The following is a 21,753-nucleotide window of genomic DNA, read 5'->3' as shown; positions in this document are numbered from 1 at the left end:
AAGAAAGAGGACAAAGTCACAGCTGGCACCATGCTGTTCGCCACACTACTCAAACATAACCATTAGCCAATATCGTCTTTTTAAGAAGATATTGAATATTGGTAAGACAAGAGGTTCATTGATGATTGGTATTGTATGAAAGAGATTCTAGCCTACCCAACTGATGAAAATGTATTTTTCAAAATACAGTATGCATTAATTGGTAACATTGTGGTGGGGCTATCCATGTCCATACTGGGCTTCTCTTAAGAAAATAGTGTGTTTTAAAGCCTCGTTTTTTCTCCATTTCTATAATATTGTTTCTGTGTATATATCGTAAAGCAAAACTTGACCAAAAGTATGTGGACATCCAAACATTACCGTCATATGTCGAACATGAAAAAACAAACCATAAAAAGAGTTCCAGAAGCAAAAGTACCCATCGGTTGGATGAGGAAGAATATAATGGGTAATCTTTTAATGCTAATTGAGTAGTATCATTAACAAGCTGAACATATGGTTAGCTAGATGGTAAGATGGACATAGATGTAGCAGCAATCAATGATAGATTGACATTTTTGAAGATAAGTTGAGGCTTAACACTGACTAGTGTAATAGTCAATCCAACATCTTAATTTGTCTAAAAATTATCTTTGAAAAATCAGGCCTTCGTTCCAGATTTCCCCTTTTCAGCTCTACTGTTACAAAAGGGTCTAAATGCAATTTTAGAGCCTTTTGCACCCCGCCAAGAACAAAGAGAAACATTTAACATTTGCAACACTTGCCGTGCAAGCAGACAATATAACAATATTGAATGAAGGACAAAATATCCACTTCAGCAGATTAAATCCCAAAATGTTGGTACTTTCTTTTAAAACACCCATTCACCCTCTCATAGAGGGACACGTGTTATGTAGCATCAGTAATATGTGCCTCTGTTGTCCCTGCAATATGTATGTGGCGTGAAATCCTATAAATGTCAATATGCTTGTGCATCAACGTTGCCAAGACAAATTCCCATACATTCACTCTCCGATTATGCAAAATCTAATTCAAATTCTTAGAGGGTGTAGGAAGAGAGAAGATGTGAGAGAGGAGGGAGAGCAGTAAAGTATAAAGCTATTATTTTTCAGTTTGTGTATGTGCGTAGGTGTGTGAGATGGATATCTGTAGGTGGCTTATACAGCAGGTATATTTATTGTTTTTCTCCCAATTTCCACATATATTTGGCTGCCGCATGAATGAGATATTTTGTGTACTCAAGAAGATGAGTGATTACAGAAGTCGCGAGGGGCAGAAAGGGTGAGAGAAAAAGAAATGGTGAAAAACATTGAGGCGGGATATGGATTAGAGTGATGGAGAAAAGCAGAATGAAGGGGGTAAAAAAAGCTGGTGATGTTAGGGTGGAGGAGATTCGTAGGGAAGGAAAATAGAGGAGAGGCTGATTGTCTGCATGTAAATTACTACCTTGGTAGCCTAGAGATTGTGGCATTTGCAAATGATCTGAATATTGTGACCCAGTCTTGCGGCTTATGATTAATGATAGCAGAGATGTGCTCTGAAACATATGCGAACCTTAAAAAAAAGCCAGAAATGTATTACTGTTGCAATGAAATAACACGCCGCTGCACTGTGCTAATTCGGTAGATGGAAATAATTAAAACGCGCTATGAAAAGGACTTTCACAATTATCTGGAAAGGAATTGTACGAGTTAAAGAGCTCTAAAAGACATACTCCACACTGTGTGATGAATCATGTGCACTCTGTACTAAAATAGAGCACAGATAGAACAGTCTAAAATATATTCAGTTCCTTGCTAGAAAGAAACATAACCAGAGGGGGGGAAGAAAAAAAAAAACGGCTGCAAATATGCTGCACTGAATGGAGAATGTTTTAGTTTTCAGACAAATCTAAAAATTAAAGGACCACTTCACAATTTTTAGTTCCAAGTCTGTGTTATAAACAACACTCGCATGCAGCTTTTGGTCGCCGTGATCATTCCTTTCGTCCATACTGGCCATGCAGAGATCACCATCCTGACCTCAGTCCTCCGTCCAAGCAAAAATGCATTGTACATTTCAGCATATAATAAGTAGGGGCTACCGAGGTTACAGTGTAAAAAGTACAAAATGCTGTCGCTTTAATATTATCCCTCCACTGCAGCTCAGCAAGGAAACACTGTCTGAAACGCAAGAAGGAATGTTGTGCTGAAGAGGCTATACTACTGAAATACCCATTTGATTTGAAGGATGAAACCTCATATTAGCTTCAGTTCAAGGGATCTCTTCACGGCCAGTACGGACAGGAGGGAAAATTACAGCGAACAAGGACTCACGTACGTATAGGCATGTGAGTATTGTTTCATGGCCAACTCATTCCCAAACCTGCAAAAAAGAACAAGCATGCAAGCTAAAGACACACTACAAGTGTGTATGCTGTGTTGTATTTGATCATTTGGTTTCATTTCTTAAATGTATAGTTTAGTTGACCTAAAAAATGATAAAGAGCAGAAGTCGTGCACACCTGTAGGTTGACAGGTGCGTAGGAGAAGACAAATACAGAACAAAAACTCCAAATAGAAACAACAAATCTCTGAGACAAAGAATAAAATATATCCAGTACCTTTTCCAGCTGGGCGTTCTGGTTAGACTTGTAAATCACCTCCCCTACTGCCACAAACACTGACAGCACCAGTCCTGCAGCCAGCACGATGAAGATCCCGCCGATGTTCTGCACCCCCAGAGCGCTGGCCTCTTTGCTCTCCTCCTCAGGACAGCCGTTTCCTCTCCACCACTTCTCCTTCATCATGTGCAGCTTCCCTTCCTCCTGGAGCTGCAGAATGGCTATCGTGATCTTGTCTCTGTACGGAGATCCTGCGAGGACACAGCGTGAGATTAGTGGGCATGGATAATAGTGGGATACAATAAAACCTGATTATGCCTTGCGAAGTTATTGTTGAGTACATGTGTATATATATATATATATATATATATATATATATATATATATATATATATACATCCGACGGTGGTGGGTGTATGAAACACGCTCTGGCTTGCATGTGATCATATAACCCTTCATGTTATTGTTGGCTGCTTAGAGGGAGTTTTTTTTTTTTGTAAGTCCTTCTTCAAATCCCACTAATCCCTATATTCACAGAGTGACTCCAAAATTCTCACTCCTCTCTGCAGTGTGTGAATTATAATGCACAGGGAGTTGGCAACAAAGACTTGGCTTTGTGTAGCAGAGCTGCTGTTGATTCTGACGAATTAGCTGCTGTTTGCACACGCTTTCATATGCTATAAATGGTGCACATGAACAGGAAAAGAACAGAGAAGCCCGGCGGAGTCTACATTACATGGGCAAAAGTGTTTGGGATTAAATATGTGTATCTGAGATGGGGTTGCTCTATCACTGTGTTTGTATGCATGTTAATGTCATGATGAGTAAAAGAACCCAAATCCACAGACGGTGGGAAGACGCCAGAATTAGCGACAAGGCATTAAGGCGCAGCGGGTGCTGGTTTGATCAAAGGAGGAGTAATCGTTGCAGGGTACCCGAGTGGGGTCGTGTTCCTCTCCCATCCACAGCATGTGTCACACAGCACACGGCCCGATCGAGGCGCGGCGCACACTCTCTGCCCGAACCAGGCCAGGACAGATTAATACTTACTGTGAGCATTCATGTTCCACTTATAAACTGGTTCAAAAGCTTGTTAGTGTATTTATATGATTACAGAAGTCATACATAATGAAGCCTGGTCGTACATTTCCATTCCATCTGCTTATTTAGTGCCTTAAAAGAGATGAAAGAGTGGTAAAATGTAAAAATGAAAAAATGTTGTAATGTGGGCTAATTTAAATCATTTTACGAACACAGGGACATTTTGTGCTAAAGCTCCGGGGGGAAATTAACTCATTATGGCCCCAGGTAGCAGGTAGCATCATTGTGTCTATTGCTCTCACACAGTTGTACCTCTCAGCCCCTTGAGCTCCCTCTGTCTCATCTATCATTTACCTATTGCAATCCATCATCCTTTCATCTCCGCACCTCTCTGTGTATTTAGACTGACGAAGTGAACAATAATACAAAAACAGAAAATTACTCAAAGTGCCGCTGAATTTTTACCAGCATGTCAGTGTTTGCTTCTTTGATCATAAATAGTCTATTTTTGTTTGTGTGCCTGTGCTTATCTGTGCTCAAAATGTCTTTGTGACGTGCGCACAATAGAGAGACAATAAAGTACATACGATACACGAATCTGCTCATGTACATACAGCTTTGACTATGCAGTCACGTATATGCATGTGCACGTGCATGTGAAAAGCATATGCTTGCTTCATTTGAAGATGAGAAATCTATCAAGTATCCGAGTCCCCCGATACAGGCTCCCCTCATATTTCAAATGATTAATGATGGCCTAACAAAGCAGGCCTTGGATAAATGCTAATAGGATGGGTCCTTAGAGAGGAGGATATGGAGAGCGGGGCCCGGGCAAATGGAAAAGTGCTGTGCTTGACACACTGTGCATACACAACTACCTGACAGATGTTCAACACTAGAGGACATCCATCACTCCCACACTGTCTGGCCTCAAGTATTAATGTGATCACAGTTTAAGTCGATAGCCGGAGATGATGCATTTGCGTTTTGGGAAAGGGACGTGTGAAAACCACCAAGAACTAAAAGGTTAAGACCTATTATACAGCTTGCTCTGGTTTATTGCTGTAACAGCCCAACAGGGAATGCACTGCAAAACAGTGTTAAGCACGGCAAAAGTTATAGGCCAGAGGTCTCTTTGGGACCAGAAAACAAGGGGAGTGCCACCGTCTGAAATAAGATTCCTATTATTCCAAAAGGATTGGTGGCACGAAAACAGAACTCACTTTGAATTAATGATGCAACTATCGCAAGACCTCTTCTATTAGAAAAGAAACATTTTAGAGGCTGCGATCAACTATATTTCTGAAATATTGAGCAATGAACGTCAGCATTAGAGATTGAAATGATTTAGAGGCCAGCAACAAGCTGGCATCTTTAATTTTTTTTTTTTTATGCATTCAAATACTAACCCACTCATTGCTGAATTAAATTTGATTTGGGGTATATTTTGGACTCATATACAGTATCTGACACACTACGTCATCACGTTAATGGAAATAGAGCCGATCCACATTCTCTGTCTGTGTGTCCATCTCAAGGGCATCAGTGTTAGTACTTCTGCACTTATAAGGGCCACAGTGGGACTATATTTCACAGCATCACCTAAGCTTTGTTACAATCACGGCAATCATGGCATCCCTGCAGATCTATAACTGCCACATACTCATCAGCAGTAGCCGGGTCCAGATGTGGATGGCCAGAATTAATCCTCCATATTTTGATGGCCTTCATATCACTCATGATATATGTGGCTATTACAGCTGGTGGAAGTGCTCTCTGTGGCCTCGTCGTGACCACTCTAACCTCTACAACACCAGGATTGGAACCATCCTTTACTGTAGGGTGTCCTGGAGCGTCAGGGTTATAAGCTGCACGTTTATTAAACCTGGCAAAGACTATTTGATATGCAACACAATTGTTATCGTATTACAGGAAGTGGAAAGTGGTTTTGGTTCTTCTGCCTCATCATAGGATGGCGCCTTCAAATGTCGGAATGCAATTTTTTTGACAGGAGAGGGTAAATAAGCAGGTGTGAAGATGTCTTAGTGCTCGAAACACACACCATGAGTGCTTTGTTGTTGTGGTTTAAAGCTCACAATTCAGACGGCGTCAAGTAAGTTACAGGGAATTGCACTAAATTGACTTTCGGGTTGGTTTCTGTGATTGTTTCACGGTCTTGCACTCACTGCCCTGTGTGACTGCAAAGTAGGCTGGAACACACCATTAAAGTATCGTAATTGTTTAACCCAGGTTTGATTCCCTTCTCTGTAAATAATCCTGTGAGACAATGCATTATGGGTAGAAAGAAAATACAACCCTGCTGAAGGAGCGCTCCAACTTGAGCACAATTTAACCTTAAACATAAATTCAACCTCTTCAGCCATTCGCTTTTCATTAAGATAAACCTTTTACACCTGGCACCGTGACCCCATCAATGAAGGTCGACCGTTTTCGTTCTCAGAGTTTATCAATCACCCTCACTATGTACAGCACCTTTATCTGCAACACAGTATCTGCAGTATCTCTCTTTTACCTAAAGCTTTTCAAACCTGTTTATAAACACATCGGGCAGCACAGAGGCTTATACTGTAGAGGTTTGAGGATATTTACCCATAGGTGTTCCCACTCCGTAGGCTCTGGAGTCTATGAGGCCTCCAACCTGTGTGAGGTTGCAGTTGCGCTGGGTGACAAACTCGATGGTGGTGGACTCCATGAGGAAGGCATAGTCTGAGGTCAAGGCGCGCTGGATTCCCTCATCCACGTTCTTGACCATCACAGATTGCCTCCTGCTGTTCATGAATTCCCACATCTTGTCGTAGGTGGAGATTTTTGTTTTCTACGAGATACCAGAGAATAGAAGTGGAATAAGATTGGTGGCGTATTAGGAATGAATACGGGGATCATACCTAAATTCTGCAGTTTAAATAATTTAGTTTCAAAGTCAGAGAAAAAAACCTTCATATTACATTCTGCATTTTTTTCAGCTACATTTTTACATAATAGCTTAGATTTTTTTTTCTCCTGTAGATGTGAGGGTGCCGGGACAGATTGTAAAGCCCTCTGAGGCAAATTTGTTAATTCGTGATTTTGGACTATACAAAATAAATTGAATTGAATTAATGGTGGCGTCCGCCTTTCCTGCGCTGATTTCACTCAAGGTATTCACAGGATGCAATGCATGTGTATGCATATTCATTCTCTACACTAATGGCTGTAAGAGCATCCATTCCAACCATCACGCCATCAAATTCAAGGGTGACATGGTCCTTATCTTAGGGTCTCTACAGGTACATGGGGCCAAACTCAATGATTTAGTAGAGTGGTGAGAAAATGCCCTGCTGGAGTTGAATGTCCCCAAGACTAAGGAGATTGTTATTGATTTCAGGAGGGAGCCTCCTAGGACAGACCCAGTGGTTATACAATGTGATTGTTGTAATATGTTGTGGGCCAGTATACATATATTGACAGACATCTTAAGGGTCCACTCTTGTGGAAATTTGTCTTTGGTGTCACAGACATGCATACACTTAAAAGCTTTCTTTCCCATCCATCAAAATACACATACAAAACTCAAAAAACCTAGGTAAGTAATATAATATAGTATTTGATAACACCATGAAGTTTGAGCAAAACGCAGAAGGCGCAATGAAGAAAGCACACCAATGCTAATAGCCCCTCAGGAAACTAAAACATTGAGAGTCCAAAACCCATCCTACAAATCTTCCAAAGTTCCTTAATCGAGAGTATTCTGTGTTTCTCCTTCATTTGTAGGTTGCCATCCTTCACTGTCAAGAACAGAACTCGCCTCTAAACCATAGTAAACACCTGTTACACAATTGCCCCCCGAAGCCTAGTTTCATTCTATGAGCAGCAGTTCAAAAAAAAAATGCCCATGACATCATGGAGGATAGTACTTATGTCCTCCTCCCCCAGTTCTAGATGCTTCCTCTTGGGTGCCATTCATTCCGGAAGCTATGATCAGCCTGGTGAACAAGGAACTGAAGGAGAATTCTGGGCTTTATTTGAAGCTTGGCACATAAAATAATTAAATGCCTATCTGCCATGTGGACTACTTCCTTATTTATTATTTATTTGTATCTTTATATTATAGAATATGACTTTCATTACTTTCTAAATGCAACTGCACTATCAGCTCAACACAGTCTCAAACAGCTCTTTTGCTTGTAATAGTCTGTTAGTGCATGTGTCTTTATTAATTCCCCAAATCGAATTGCCTTCTTGGATTAATCTGTATTGAATTTAATTGAATAATCTAGCGTTAATGTTTTCAATATGATTTCATGGATATCAGCATCACTGTTTTGCCGTTCACTTTCATAGCATCATATAAGAGCTGAATTAAGTTACTGCCAACGCAAACTAAATATTTCCAACTACTGCGAGTTCACTTTAAAAGTGTTCAGCTGCCAAAACACGTTGTGGCTTTTATTGTGAAGCAGTTACAGGAAATGCAACGTATTTGTCACTAAGGTTAGTGCTAAACGCAATCAAAAATGCATCTACCAAACAGGACACACTCATTTTTGGACAGCGGATCAGTTTTAAATATTGCAGGGAGCTATATAAATGAAAATTGCTGTTGCAATAATTGTTAACTGATATCTTTACTAAAACAACGTGAGTTTGTTTTGACTGCCTAGCAAACTGACACAGTTGCTCTTGTGTTGTATTAATGACGAAGTAGCTGCTAAAAGTAGCTGTTACCACAGGTGACTGAAATCTTAAGAATTATAACTTTGGTAAGTATGAAAAGAATATTTCATATAAAAAAATACCCTATAAACACCCTGGCAGACCTAGCTACCTTGAAAAAAGTCATGGTTGCACCGTCCTCCACCACCCCGTACAGGATTTTAGTTTGCTTGGCCAGGTCGTCGGCTGAGTCTATGGGCGACTCCATCCTCTCCACGGTGAGGAAGGCAGCCAAGTTGGCCGTATATGAGGAAATAATGATGAGGGTGAAGAACCACCAGATGCCTCCCACTATTCGTGTCGACAAGGCCTTGGGCATGAGCTCTGATCCTGGGGTGAGGGAGGTGGCAGGAGGCATCGTTAATTTTTGAACGTGCAAAAAAACAAAATAAGATTAGTTCATTTAAAAACAGGCAAACTTGTTTCAAGAACTCTCTTCAAGTTTTCAACTCAGGCAGATAAACCGCTCGCTTCAAGAGGAAATCACTAGAGAGAGCTCTCTGGACAAGATGATTGTTGGATTTCAAACAAGTGAAATTATCTTGTCTCAGTCAGCAAGTCAATTCTTTAAATAATGCCAGGAACACAAATATATAAATATATATCTATAGATATATATATCTATAGATATATATATATAAAAAAATGGGTGTTTGCATAAATCAATCCAAAAACATTCAATATTGATTGTTCAGAGCAGCGTGGAGAAGTGACAGGCTGTTTGGGCCAGAGAGTCATGTACCCAAGGTAACCTCACATCCTGACTCCACACCCCACTGATCTCTAGGTGCTGATGGGCCAAGGGCAAGAGGAGAGGACACTGGGTATTACAGTACTATCATTATCATGATCAAGAACCTATTTGTAGACTGTATGATTATTAAATACATCTCACAATACACGCAAGTTGAGCTGCTGTTGATTAAAAAAACAAAACACTATTACTTTTCTTCAAATTGTAATCTGATTTGTAATTCAGGATTTTGAAACAAGGGTAATTTGATTCTACTCAAATGGTATTCAAATCTATACCTCTCATATACAAGTATATTCTATGCTCTTATGAGATAAATTGATTAAATAACTAAATAAAAAACTACATGCACATTTACTCTAAGTTCTGTCTTTCTAGCAGTCGAACACCAGAGATCTCTCTTTGTTGCCGCCAGCTTGGACAAAGAAGCCAACCCTCAGAGACAGTGGGATATAGAGAGCTCCAGCTCCAAAGAGCAAAAGCAGCCACAGGCTGAGGCAACTACCTTGCTGCATGAGCGCCCCTACTCCAAACCAGAAACTATTGAGCAGCGTAAAATTGTTTTCCACTACATCCGAGTCTGGGTTGCATGGATGCGGGTTGTACCACTCGTAGGGGCTAAACCTATAAAAAGAAAGAGCACAGAGACATATGTTAGCGTGAAGCCAAGAACAGTGTGTTCACTGTTGCAGATTAAAGGGCACATCAAACACATACCATTTAAAACATTGTGAGCAAGAACAAAGGGAACGTAAATGTGTAGGAATCCTGTATTGTGGCCTCAGGGTCAGAGCTTCTGCAGAGACCAAAGCAAATCATTCTGACTTTCGCCGAGATCAACGTATTGGCATATTCAAATGCCATCAGTTTATTGTGAGAACAGATCAATAGGCTGGAATAACACTGTCACTGATGATAATGTCCTAGTGCGCGATGATCTTTGGAGCTCATTTGGATTCACTGACTCAGGAGCGTTTATGTGTTTCCCCCATCAACTGCAATCACTGCTACTCTGCAGATGCCACATTCTCCTTACGCCCCACGAACATGGGACTTGTCTTCTTCACTTTTCTTTTTGGTTTCTCAACATGCTGCCCCTGTTCTTCCACCCAACAGCTGCTCACAGCTTCATCTCTTTTCCCCATCCTGCATTCGACACCTCATTTTCCCCAATTGCCTCGCTTCCCCTATGAACCTCCCCCGTTTACCCCCATCCCTCCCCCGCCCCGCCCTGGACATTTCTCATTTATTATCCTAAGCAGAAGTGGCATGGTATTAGCGCAGGTTGATTGGGTTAGTGTTAAGCATCAGGAACTGATTGAGTTTGTGCTGAATTGGGTGATAGCGGGAACATTGCATATGCATCAGGTAAGGCTGTTTAGCAACCCCCCCCCCCCCCCCCCCCCAACATGCCACATGCTAATAAGCCTGTGGGACAAGTTTTTCAGGTTGATGCTGCGCAGAAATGTGACGCAATTTGCACTTTTTAGAGACGCATATGTGAATATATAGAGCAGCATTTCACATTACCAAGCCAAATATTATTTGACGGCAATTTTATGGCAGCACATATTTGCCACAGAGACTGCATGATCGCTGTACATCTGCATACAGATATGTCACTTGATCTCTCCTAGTTGCTGCAGCTGCCTAATTATAAGCCCTATTTTACAAGCATTGTGAACATGGCAACATTTTTAGAGTCATATTCCTCTTACTTTGAAGCTGTTTTCTATGCTGTCCCCTTGAGAAGCATCTACGTTGACATGGTTGTGATGACACACTATAATTCTTCCTGTCAACCCCATCAGGATGTTGGATTTGCCGGAATGCCAATGAGCTTGGTCTCCTTGGAACCACAGGCAACTGAAATGGCACAATGGCCTTATGGAGCTTTGCAGAATGCCGTGTGTGCGCTCACATGTTCGTATTTGTGTATGGTTTTATGCCTGTGTGTGTCAAGCCTCTGGCAAATGAATGTTTGCGCATGTGCCTTTAGCTGTGTGGGTGTGCATTTGCATTTGCTAAATCAAATCCATCTCAAAGTCAAATACTTTCTGCGATGATTTATCTATGTTGCCGTTTACGGACGTTACATATAATGTTGAGCTGCAGCCTGAGGACAATTGTTGGTGAGATCTGATATGTGCCATAGGTGAGGCAGTGTGAGTCTGTGTAAATCTATGTAACATGCTTATGATTGGATTGCGTTTGTCCTTCTCAATGTCTACATGTGTATTCTGTGTGCACCCCCACCGATGGCTCCTCTGTATGACCTTTGCCTGCAGCTGGCCCGTATTCCTGCAGGTCGTGTTCTGCACACCGATCACCAGGAAGAAGGAGACGTGGAACACGCGGAACGTAAGGTCACCTCCTCACACCAAGCACGAGGGACATGTTGTATGGCACACAGAATTCTAAAAAGATTATCCCTCTCTCCCGTTCCTCTTCTCCTTCGTCCGTCCCCGGCCTCAATAACACGACACGCTCCCTCCATTAACTGTCTGTTGGATTCAATTACTCTGACTGGCATTATGGATCTGCTGCCTTTCTTTTCTCAGGCCAAGTGAAGAGGCTGTGTTGGGGATGTTAAAATCATAGGTGTCCGGGACTTGGATTGCAAAACTGCAACATCCTGTAATTACATGCACACTTTTATTATGCAATTTAAAGCATCCATTCTTCTTGGCAGGTGGACATTTTCTATACTAGAAAAGGTTTTGCGATCTGAAAGAATACGATTTCTTTTCTTAATAAAGAGAGGAATCAATTCAACCACAAACAGAGCTGGAAGGAACCACTGAGTGAAATGTATTTCGCTGGAGCTTGAAATGAGAAAGCTTATTAAGTCAGAAAAAATTGTGTTTGTGTGTGTGTGTGTGTGTGTGTGTGTGGGAAGCAGTTCAAAGACGTGAATCCCTGGTGAGATTGAGGTGTTTAGTGTTTTATTGTGCAAAACCAGTACTTCATAAGCTCACTCAACTCACTCTATTTGCAGAGGATTAAAGAAAATAATATACTCTGCATTTGGGGAATTGACCAATCAATCGGTGGCCGTGCAATCAATACCACAATTATGAGAGAACTAGCTCAGCGTACTGAAGAAGAAAACACTGTACTTATATATAATATAAACTTTGCTGAATGTTTTTGGTCACATAGTGTGAGAACAAGCACTATTTTTTGCCATGGTGTGCAAAAAAAATGGCACAATGCATGCATGCAGACAAGGGCATTATAATTTAATAAGAGTACCGAGACCATTTCATTACAACCAGAAGAATATCAATATAATTGCATGCTAAATCACTTACCCTGACCATCCGTGGAAACAAAGGGCTACGGGGATAATTTGCATATTCTGAACTAACTTAGGTGACAGTTGCTGCTTTCCTCTCATGTGATCATTGTGCCGGTAACATTAGATGACATGTGCATTAAACCCAAACCTCTCGGAATAAAAGCAGAAGAAGAGGAGCCCTGGGGTTAACACACAACTTTCGACATCGGTCATGCATCTGGGGTTTTAGGGGGGTGGGTTCACCGAGATATCTGTAAGAATTGTACCTGTACATTTCTTACAGAGACACATAACGAGTAGCTGGTATAACAGTTGCTGATGCTTGGGCAAATATGCCCGAAATAGTGTGAGGAGTCAGCAGATTTGAATGACATACCAGTGTTTTTCCTTGTTTTAGCTAATTTACTGTAAGGCACTGCAGGTAATGAAATCATTGAATCCTTTTAATTACCTTTTAATTATTTTCATCAAAGTTTTAAGTTTCAAGTTTTAGCGTCATTATCAATGTTTGATAATGACGTTAAAACAATTGTTATGAAAACTTTTCTGGGTGGTGAGTTCAGGTGCTGGTGGGAGGTTTGGAAATCTGAGATTTTTTTTTTGGCATCCACAGTACACTTCCAGTTGTATTTTAAAGGCAACGCCTCTTGCTGGAGTACTTCTGCCACCAGTCAAAGCTTGATGCCCGGAGGGAGCAACTGCTGTGTGTTAGTGAAAACAGGCAAACAGGTAGGAAAGAAGGACGTGGAGGAAGGAAGGAAGGAAGGAAGAAGAAAGGGAAAGGGGGGTGGGGTGGGGTGGGGTGGGGGGCTTGACATGTTACCTGGCTATGACAAACAGCACACAACTGACACCCAAGCAAGCCAGCAGAATATACATCCAGATATCGGGCGAGAGGGGGTTGAGGAAGGAGAAGACCCCAGGGTTGGTTCCGTTGGGCTTGCGGTACAGGATACTTATCCCCAGCGTCATGAAGGGCTTTGAGAAGTCGATGACCTTCTCCCTGACGTAGGTGATGGCAAGAGGAGACACTGCCAGGTCTGCTTTCTGCAATGAGATAATAGTGGTTGAGTGTGTGTGTGTGTGTGTGTGTGGGGGGGTCAACCAATAAAAAACAATCAATAGAATTAACAACTGATTTCCATCAACAGCTGGTCTGTTCAATATGTACAGGAGGAAGAGCCATGAGAGAGGAGAGGGAATAGCTGGGGTCATAAATTCAGAGGGATTAGCAGGTAGGAGGTTGAGTTTCTCTGGAAATGACAGGTTATATGTTTGATCCTTCCTATGTGGTGTTAAAAGTGAGCCACCAAGGCAACAATTTTGGGATTAGATTATTCTGTGACAAAGTATCCTTAAATCCCCTAAAATGTAAGATTAGCCATCATTGGTGTTACTTTTGCATAACCCCTCCAAGAAAAGCTTTTTTTCATCATACAGTGCCAGTTTTTGTTTTCTTTGCAAGACTTTCTGCTTCTGTCGATTGTTTTATATTGTGTAGGTGGCGCTCTTTCTTTTTTTCTACTGTTCATGCCAACTAACAAACTATGAGCAATCAATTACCTATATGTCTCAGGCATGTTTGGGACATTGCATTGTTGGCTGTTGTAAGTAAATAAACTGAAAATGCAGAAAATATATGTTAATCTGCTTTTAGAGATTTATTTGCATTTTTTTTGTGTGCAGTCCTGGCGATTATTGACTCACATGGTCTATTAGCTCCCGCACCATGCCGTTCCATTCGCCCGTGGTCTCATCCAGCGCTCCATACTTCCCATCTTCCACCAATCGCACCTCATAGTGGAAGCCCAGGATGCCAGAGAGCTCCCTCAGCAGGTCGATACAGTAGCCCTCAAAACGGTCGTTTCCATACAGAGGCTTGTCTGACTTCTTAAACATCACATATGGCTCCTCCTATACGGGGACAATAAGTCAAGCTGTTTTTTTCTGTGCGTCTTTATTTTCTGCGTGTATTTGGTGAACGAGTTTGTGCTGCCTGTGTCTACCAGTATGGTGGATACACGCAGGGATTTGTTGGCCAGAGAATCTGTGATGTTAGATGTCTTGCTTCTGTGAGACTCTGTCATATTGAGACCGCTGGGAGGATCCCATGTTCCAATCTGTTGAAACAATTCAGTGTCAAGTTTGCATCACCTTGTCTAACGACAGGAAAAATAATGCTTGAAAGCATTCAGCCCAACATTTCCTTTTTTTCCCCCTTCAAGACACACATCATCAACTACACCATGGTTTGACACACCTTTTCCAGCCCATCCTCCTTCAGACTGATGACATCCAGGTCGAAATCTGTCCTCAGTCCATTGGTCTTGTTGAAGAGAACACGTCCTGTCAAACCGTCCCAGTGAGCCTGCGGACAGAAGCACACATCATAATAAATCAAAATCCTCAGCACAGTCATTCCATTAACCTTATTAAGTTATCGTCTTTCTCATCAGCATCAATCTAACCGCTACCTGCAAAACTTCTTCTGTCCCAATTATGAATTTTGTCTGACTCTCCCCTCACTGTCTATCTCAACAACATAACAAAAAAAACAGAACAATAAAGCAGCCAGAATAAAAGCAGTTTTGACAGGTAAGAGTTCATTATGCATGTGGTTCATTGTGATTGAAGTTTCACTTCAAAGCCATTGGAGAAACAGACGGGCGTGGAGAGCGATAGCAGACACAGGAGGGGGAGGAAGCGCCAGCAACTACAATGGCTCAATCTGAAAATTACCTGCAATGATACCATCCACAGAATGAAAGAGCTTTGCAGAACAAAGCAAATGGCTGACCCCCGACTACGGTTAAGGAGACACACAAAGGCTTTGATATAAACACGGGTGGAGATATGCACGGAGAGAAAGTGGGAGACATCACAAAAAACATGTAGTTGCTGCGGATAATGCGATGGTTATTCAGATTACATTATGAAGATCATTTCAAGTGTTAAGCAATAGACTCGGGACAGTGGGTAGGATTTGCTGGCATCTCAATATTTCATACTTGTAATAGTGAAGCCGGCGCGAGGCGCGCCAGAAAATGACGTAATTATCTCAGAATTTTTGTAACTTGGCACGCGCGTTCACGCTACTGTCACAAATAGTTTACTGATAAAAAAAACAATTTACATGTTTAGGGATTATACAAAATAGGCCAATTCATTTTGAGTTGCTTTAGAAACATGAGGTGGTAAAAAGCTTCATTTGAGTATATATCTTTCCAGCCAAATCAAATTGTTTACAGGATATCCAACCTTATTTTCTTCCGAATGCATATATATATCTATTGATTTTATTAAAGTACTCCATGAATATGACATATGAGAGTAAAGATATTTACAACCCCTCGTTCATGGCTTTTTGCCAGTTACACCTACAGTCCATGGGCATATCTATGGGTTACACAAGTTGGCTTTTTGATTCCTCACAGTTTATTTTGTTTGTACAACCTCTGGCGTTTCGGAGAATAATGCAGCGCACAGCTCATCGAGCATAAATGCCTCCGTTCATGCTCGGAGCTTGCATGCCGTCTGCGGAGGCTCGCGCTAGTGGTGCAACACATTGGACTTTGTGGAGAGGACGTGATCCCAATCTTGATATAAAGGGCCCATGTCAAGCTAACATAACACAAGCTAATGATTCTTTGTTACAGGTGATTATACACTAATGAATACATAGTTATGAATATTATATTTCATTTCTGCAAACAGATCCCCCAAAATGCTACACACTATGCCTTTAAGTATGTTTGTATGCGTTTGATCATAATAATTCTAATTTTCTACAACAGGAAGACAAAAATGCTAAATGTGCAGCTCAGTTCACAGGAAGCGCTCCAGTGATTCACAAAGGGCATGCTTGCAAACATGTGATTGCACTGATCAATATAACATGCCCGAGCTACATTGTCCAGCACATTCCACAGGTCAGAGGTCAAGACAGGCTGCACGTTGCTAGCACAGATGGCCTTGTACCTCTTTGATGAGGCCGATGAAACGTCCCCCGAAGCGCCACGGCTTGTGACGATTACACTGCAGAGAGCTGACCGTGATCTGCTGCGATTGCTGCACCGCCACCGCCACCACATGCACAGCGTCGTACATCAGCGCTGCATCCGTCTGCGGACAGGAAGGTAATATAATTAGACATTTTTATGACACCTGCCAATACATCTGTCCACATGACCTTTAATCTGTCCGTTTGTTCACCTGCGGAGGAATATAAGAAGCCGTGTGAAGTCTCGGGTGACTCGCTTTACTCTTTTGTCAGGACAAGAGAACATAAATTAGACGTAATGCCAGCAGTAAATGCCCCACACAAATTACACTGTGTCTCAGCCTGTTAGTGAAAATACCCGACCACTGTTTGAGGCAATGAGAAAAACTCTGCCAGGGAGAGTCTCTCAGTGGAAGGCCGACCTGTCACTGTGAAGACTAATGGTTCCTGATGGGTGTGCCTGTTTTCTAGAGAGAGGGAATGCAAAACAGGCACCAGTGCATACGGGAAAACTCTGACTGCTAGACTTGGTGTAACATGCACAAAGCATAGCTGGGATACATGGTTAACTGCATTGAAAAGCACCTATAGCCATCCACATAACCCCAGTAAGTCATCAAAGGGAGTAAGCTAAAATGTTTCACTGTGACTGTGAGATGCTGAGGTTTATCTTTACTTTCTGCATGGCAAACATCAATTCCTTTCAATTCCTACCCAAGTCAACACACTGCAGCTTAGCTTCTATCCTCTTTCCATGGTCCCACACAGTCTGAAATACTCTGGGGTGATCTCATTTGAAAAGGTCCTGGATGACCAACCTATGAGGGAGTATGAAAAATGGCTTTGAGACCACAAAGTATGTGCAGCTATAGGGTCTTTGTGTACGTGCTGGCTGTCAGAGAGTATGAGCGGAGCTTCGGCACAGCAAGGCGCACCGCAGGAGACCTGCGAGCTGCTGTTCTGCTCACATTAGTTCCCTATGCTGTCTCTATAGGTGCAGTGGAGCGTCCATGCCATCCACGCAGGAGAAAATGAGAGCAGGAAGGGTCTGGGAGGGGCAGAAATTATACTACATCTACAATATGTCCAACCTATATTTATAGTGGCAGGTCAATTAAAGAAATAAATCTTACTTCCAAGAGCAAGAAAAGAGAAATTCAAGATAGCGAGGAGGGGAGAGAGTGGTGTGTGGTTGCAATGGTGAGCCAATTGTCAGCTTTTAGCTTGTCCCCGAGTTCTCCTGTGCTTTTGGAGTTGGTGACTGCTGATGTCAAAGGCAGCAGCAGATCAGAGCATGGGGGACCCATCTCTGCACTCTTTCATCCCCACTGCTTCCCTGGGAAAGGGAACAGCTAATGCCATATCTGCTCTCGCAGTGCAGGCTAGTGTGTGGATGCGTGTGTGTGTGTGTGTGTGTGTGCTAGTCATGGCAAATGCTGATTAGCAAAAGAGTGTCATTCTGCTCATCTATTTTGTTGAATAGTGAGGAGGAGTTCTGCACACAGTCAGCATCGACACCCTATTTTATCCACTGAAGGGATGTCAAATCATCCAATTATTGTGTTACCGACTATATACGAAGACTTATACGCTCATTTTAACTCTCCTGCGGATGGATTTTCAAAAACAGCTCAGTCTGATTTGAGAAAGGTTGTAATAATTACATAAAGTTTCAGTCCAGTTCTCAACTACATTTATTCAACAAAATGGTTTTAGAAATTCATGCACTTTAAATAAAATCTGTGCTGCCTTCAACTGATCTTTTCTTTTTTAAATGCCTTAATATTAAATCCAGCTGGGGCATTTTAGCATCACATTGATGTGTGACTGAAGGCTGATAACTCAAGAATTTGGTAAACGACAGATACTTTATGATAAATCAGATACTGCATACCGTATCTTATTTCAAAACAAAGGAAAAGCCTTAAAATATGCTACAATTAACATTTTTTTAGTTCATCAGCAGCAGTGCGAAGAGTTCTTTTCATCTGGGCAACCTACGAGACGGCAGTTTGTTTATTGTAACCTAAAGATTGATTTTGGCTTCTAGATATATCAGTCTGTTTGAGAATAGGCGTTTATTAGATATTCTACAGTGTGAACATAGTTGTGTATGCTGCTGTGTTTGCACTCTAAGGCCAAAATACTCCACAGAACCCCCCATCAGGGCGGTTTGTGGAGTTTATAGGATTTATGTCTATTATTATTATTATTAGCTTCTCCTTCGACTTAACAATCATTCCTGGAAATATTTCCTCCGTCTTTAACTTTTGATTGCCGTGATGTATCAAATATTGTCCGGCTCAAATGATTTATGTGGCAAAGATCTTTTTCCTTTTTTCCCTTTTGGAGCAGAACAATTCCTGAAAAGCCTTTTGTGATGGAAACAAAGAGACGCTGGCATCAAGTGGAAGGAGAGATCAAGAGGAGGAAAAAAGTGAAATGATGGCTCACAGCTCTGGCAGATTGTATTCAATTTCAAAACAATCAAAGAGTGATCTTGATATTTATTTCAGAGCCAAGCATGGCCCTGCGGGGTGTTTTAAGTGCTGTGAAACCAATCTCGAACCCCTGGGACACTCAAAGAGGGGACAGGGTTTCAGACAAGATGCCCAAAACCTTTCCTGCCTCGTCTTTCTCTCTCTCTGTCTCTCTCCCTCTTTCTCCCTCGAACACCCAGATAACCATCTGCAATCACACAGTCTCCTTTCCAGCCCTTGATGTCTTAGTGCATCTCTGCATGTTCCCTCTCTTAGAAAAAACGACACGTGAGACGCATGCAGATATTAACACACATAATGCAGAAACCAATTAGCAGCGTGTGTGTGCACCACACACACACGCAAAAAACGGGAACGCAATCCGGCATAGTGACAAACCTAAAGCTTCCCTGAGGCATGCCTCATTTGTCATAGTTGCATGCCGTTTCCTCATTTCGAAAAAACGCAAACTCCACTGAACTAGCTGCTGTGTGTATGTCTACGTGTGTGTGTGTGTGTGTGTTTACACAAATATATTCCATTTCACTGCATCAGTATTCACACCAGCTCTCCACCTGTGCATAATTCCATAATTCCTCTGATAATGTTGCACCCTGAAAAATGACATCTCTCTTTCTCCTCTCACCTCGTCTCAATCAGTCGGCCCTTTCCTCCCGCATTCTTCTAAACCCACACGCACATTTCACTTCCTGTCTGGAGATGAGTAATGCGGCTGCTTGTGTACAGAAGAGCCCCACTGTTTATACATATCACATACATCTGATTAGCCCTAATGAGATTAGCACTGACCTGTTATTCACCATGCATCACTGGGTCGCAGCTGCTAGGCACAGACCGACAACACACACACACGCACACACACATACGTGCAGATATGCACACAGATACGCACACGCACCGGCAGCATTGCCATCAGCATCAGAGTCACAGTGTCAGCGGGAGAGAGAGAAGCTCATTGTTTTCTTGGAGCCGAAGTCACTTTGCCCTCAGATCACAGACAGACCCATGGGGTTTGATGATTTGATAGAAGAAGGAGGTAATTATTCATTCCATTCCATAGTTTATATGCGTTTGTGCCGCTTCACTGCACAGTCGGTGCCAGTACTTGAGTGCCAATCTCTGCTGTCAGATACATTACTGCTTTTCTAAACTTTATTATATTCCGCAATTAAATCTTCACTCGTCAAGTAGAGTTTTCTTTAAAAACTACGCCAAACCCTAATCTCACCAACCCCTCACTGAGAGAGATACTGCATTTGACTTGTCTGCCAAAGATGAAATTCTCATGAGGAGGATGGACACTGGTGGGAAATTGCATGCACATAATTCGGAATAAATTTCACTTTTAGCAAGGAATGCGGCCTCGACCTTTTAAGTCAAAGAAGCATACCGTTTACAGATGCTTCTGATGCTTCAAAATGGTCTGGATATTATTATGTTTTTGCTCTTTTTAGTATCACTGTCGTAATTCAATTCAAATGTGTCCCCGGTATTGGTGTGTGAGACCTTGGGCACTGAAAATAAAATGAATGAATAATGAAATAGTCAGTGCACTGAGAATTGTGCAAACTTTCACTTCTAGGACAAAAGTGTGAAGACCAAAAGTTAAAAAAACACTGAAATGTGACATATGTGATTTATGGGGCATATTATGGCTGTTTCAGGCCTCGTAGCAGAGAAGGGAGAGCAGTGTCAGATCATCTTGGTGGGGGAAAAGTCCTCGGGTGACTGCAGCTCAGAATGGTGCCATCTCTTTTTCTGTCCATAACTTTTACACTCTGTCGCTCTTCGTCTCTTTCTTCCTGGGTGCCGATGTTCTGCCCCTGTCTCTCCTCAGTCCCTACCTTTCATCTTTATTTCTGTCTTCCTTCTGCCTTCCCCGGTTGCTCTCTACAGTATTTCACTGAGCTGTGCATGAGTGTTGCTCAGTGTGGGTATATAGGGAGCTTTGCCAGTGTAGTCACTGTCATTCTTCCTCTTTTTTTTGTGTTGGAGGTTTAATCCCTGTCTCACATTGCATTTCCACATACTGAGGCAACCGAGCAGCCTTGTTGCGTTTTTTTTATGAATTCTTTTTTTCCGCAGGAAAGTAAGACTGGCTTCTTCCGATGAGCATCCCTTGGCAACACATCCATTGATGGTGCAGGATTTACGTGAAAGCACATTCATGGTTTTATTGTAGATTTAAGCACACTTTAAAGGGGGATATAAAGGACTGCACTGCAGAGATTTTTTTGTTTAAAGAAAGGATCCAGTGGGAGTGGTGAGAGAGCGAGCTGAACTCTATGTCTATATACATGTATTCAGTAATGGTGGAGTTAAAGGACGCTCAGCTTATCAAATACCGAGAGATATTTAAATATTGACAAAACCTCCTCTTTGGCGTCACACTGTACTTTTATCAATATCTTAATGATCTTTTTGTTTCAAGTATAACTAGAACAATTGTTTGTTTTTTTACCCTGTAATGCCGATAAATAGTATAATTAAACTTGGAAAAAAAGGGGAGAGAGAGGAAGTGGCCTGAGAACAAACGCTAAATGGGAGAACCAGTTCAAACATGCACAGACTGCTCGTGCTGCCTCTTCTGTTTGTTCCAAACAAACCCACGATGCTGCTACCAGAAACACTTTCTTGCAGAGCAGCTGTATCCCTATAACGATGGGTTCAATTCTGTGTGAAAGCAAAAGCAATAAGCAAAAGCTTAGATAATAGGCAATTGACACGCAAGGTCGCTAGTGAAGTTGATACAGCAACGAGTGGGCGCGTACCTCTATCCAATCATACGCTAACCTTACTAAATCGTCTTTGTGTTGGCCATTTTCTCTGTGGCCCATGGCC

The 21,753-nt window shown here is 41.9% G+C and overlaps 1 protein-coding gene across 2 annotated transcripts in view; it reads right to left on the bottom strand.

The window, feature by feature from the left end:
- Window positions 1-21,753, bottom strand: part of LOC306711608 (glutamate receptor ionotropic, kainate 2-like) — a gene marked incomplete at both ends in the record, with an annotated part of 49,297 nt that overhangs the window by 179 nt on the left and 27,365 nt on the right. For both annotated transcript variants that reach the window (XM_079180618.1, XM_079180619.1), the window contains 9 exons: window positions 2,603-2,853; window positions 6,254-6,479; window positions 8,469-8,686; window positions 9,616-9,734; window positions 13,235-13,458; window positions 14,119-14,325; window positions 14,418-14,531; window positions 14,672-14,779; window positions 16,390-16,533. In XM_079180618.1, coding sequence (XP_079036744.1) covers window positions 2,603-2,853; window positions 6,254-6,479; window positions 8,469-8,686; window positions 9,616-9,734; window positions 13,235-13,458; window positions 14,119-14,325; window positions 14,418-14,531; window positions 14,672-14,779; window positions 16,390-16,533 — 1,611 coding nt within the window. The remainder of the gene's footprint in view (window positions 1-2,602; window positions 2,854-6,253; window positions 6,480-8,468; window positions 8,687-9,615; window positions 9,735-13,234; window positions 13,459-14,118; window positions 14,326-14,417; window positions 14,532-14,671; window positions 14,780-16,389; window positions 16,534-21,753) is intronic.

Source organism: Pholis gunnellus (assembly GCF_910591455.1).
Source record: "Pholis gunnellus genome assembly, chromosome: 19".
NCBI lineage: Eukaryota > Metazoa > Chordata > Actinopteri > Perciformes > Pholidae > Pholis > Pholis gunnellus.
Note: the sequence above shows the minus strand (reverse complement) of the source record. Positions and strands in the feature narration are given on the sequence as shown.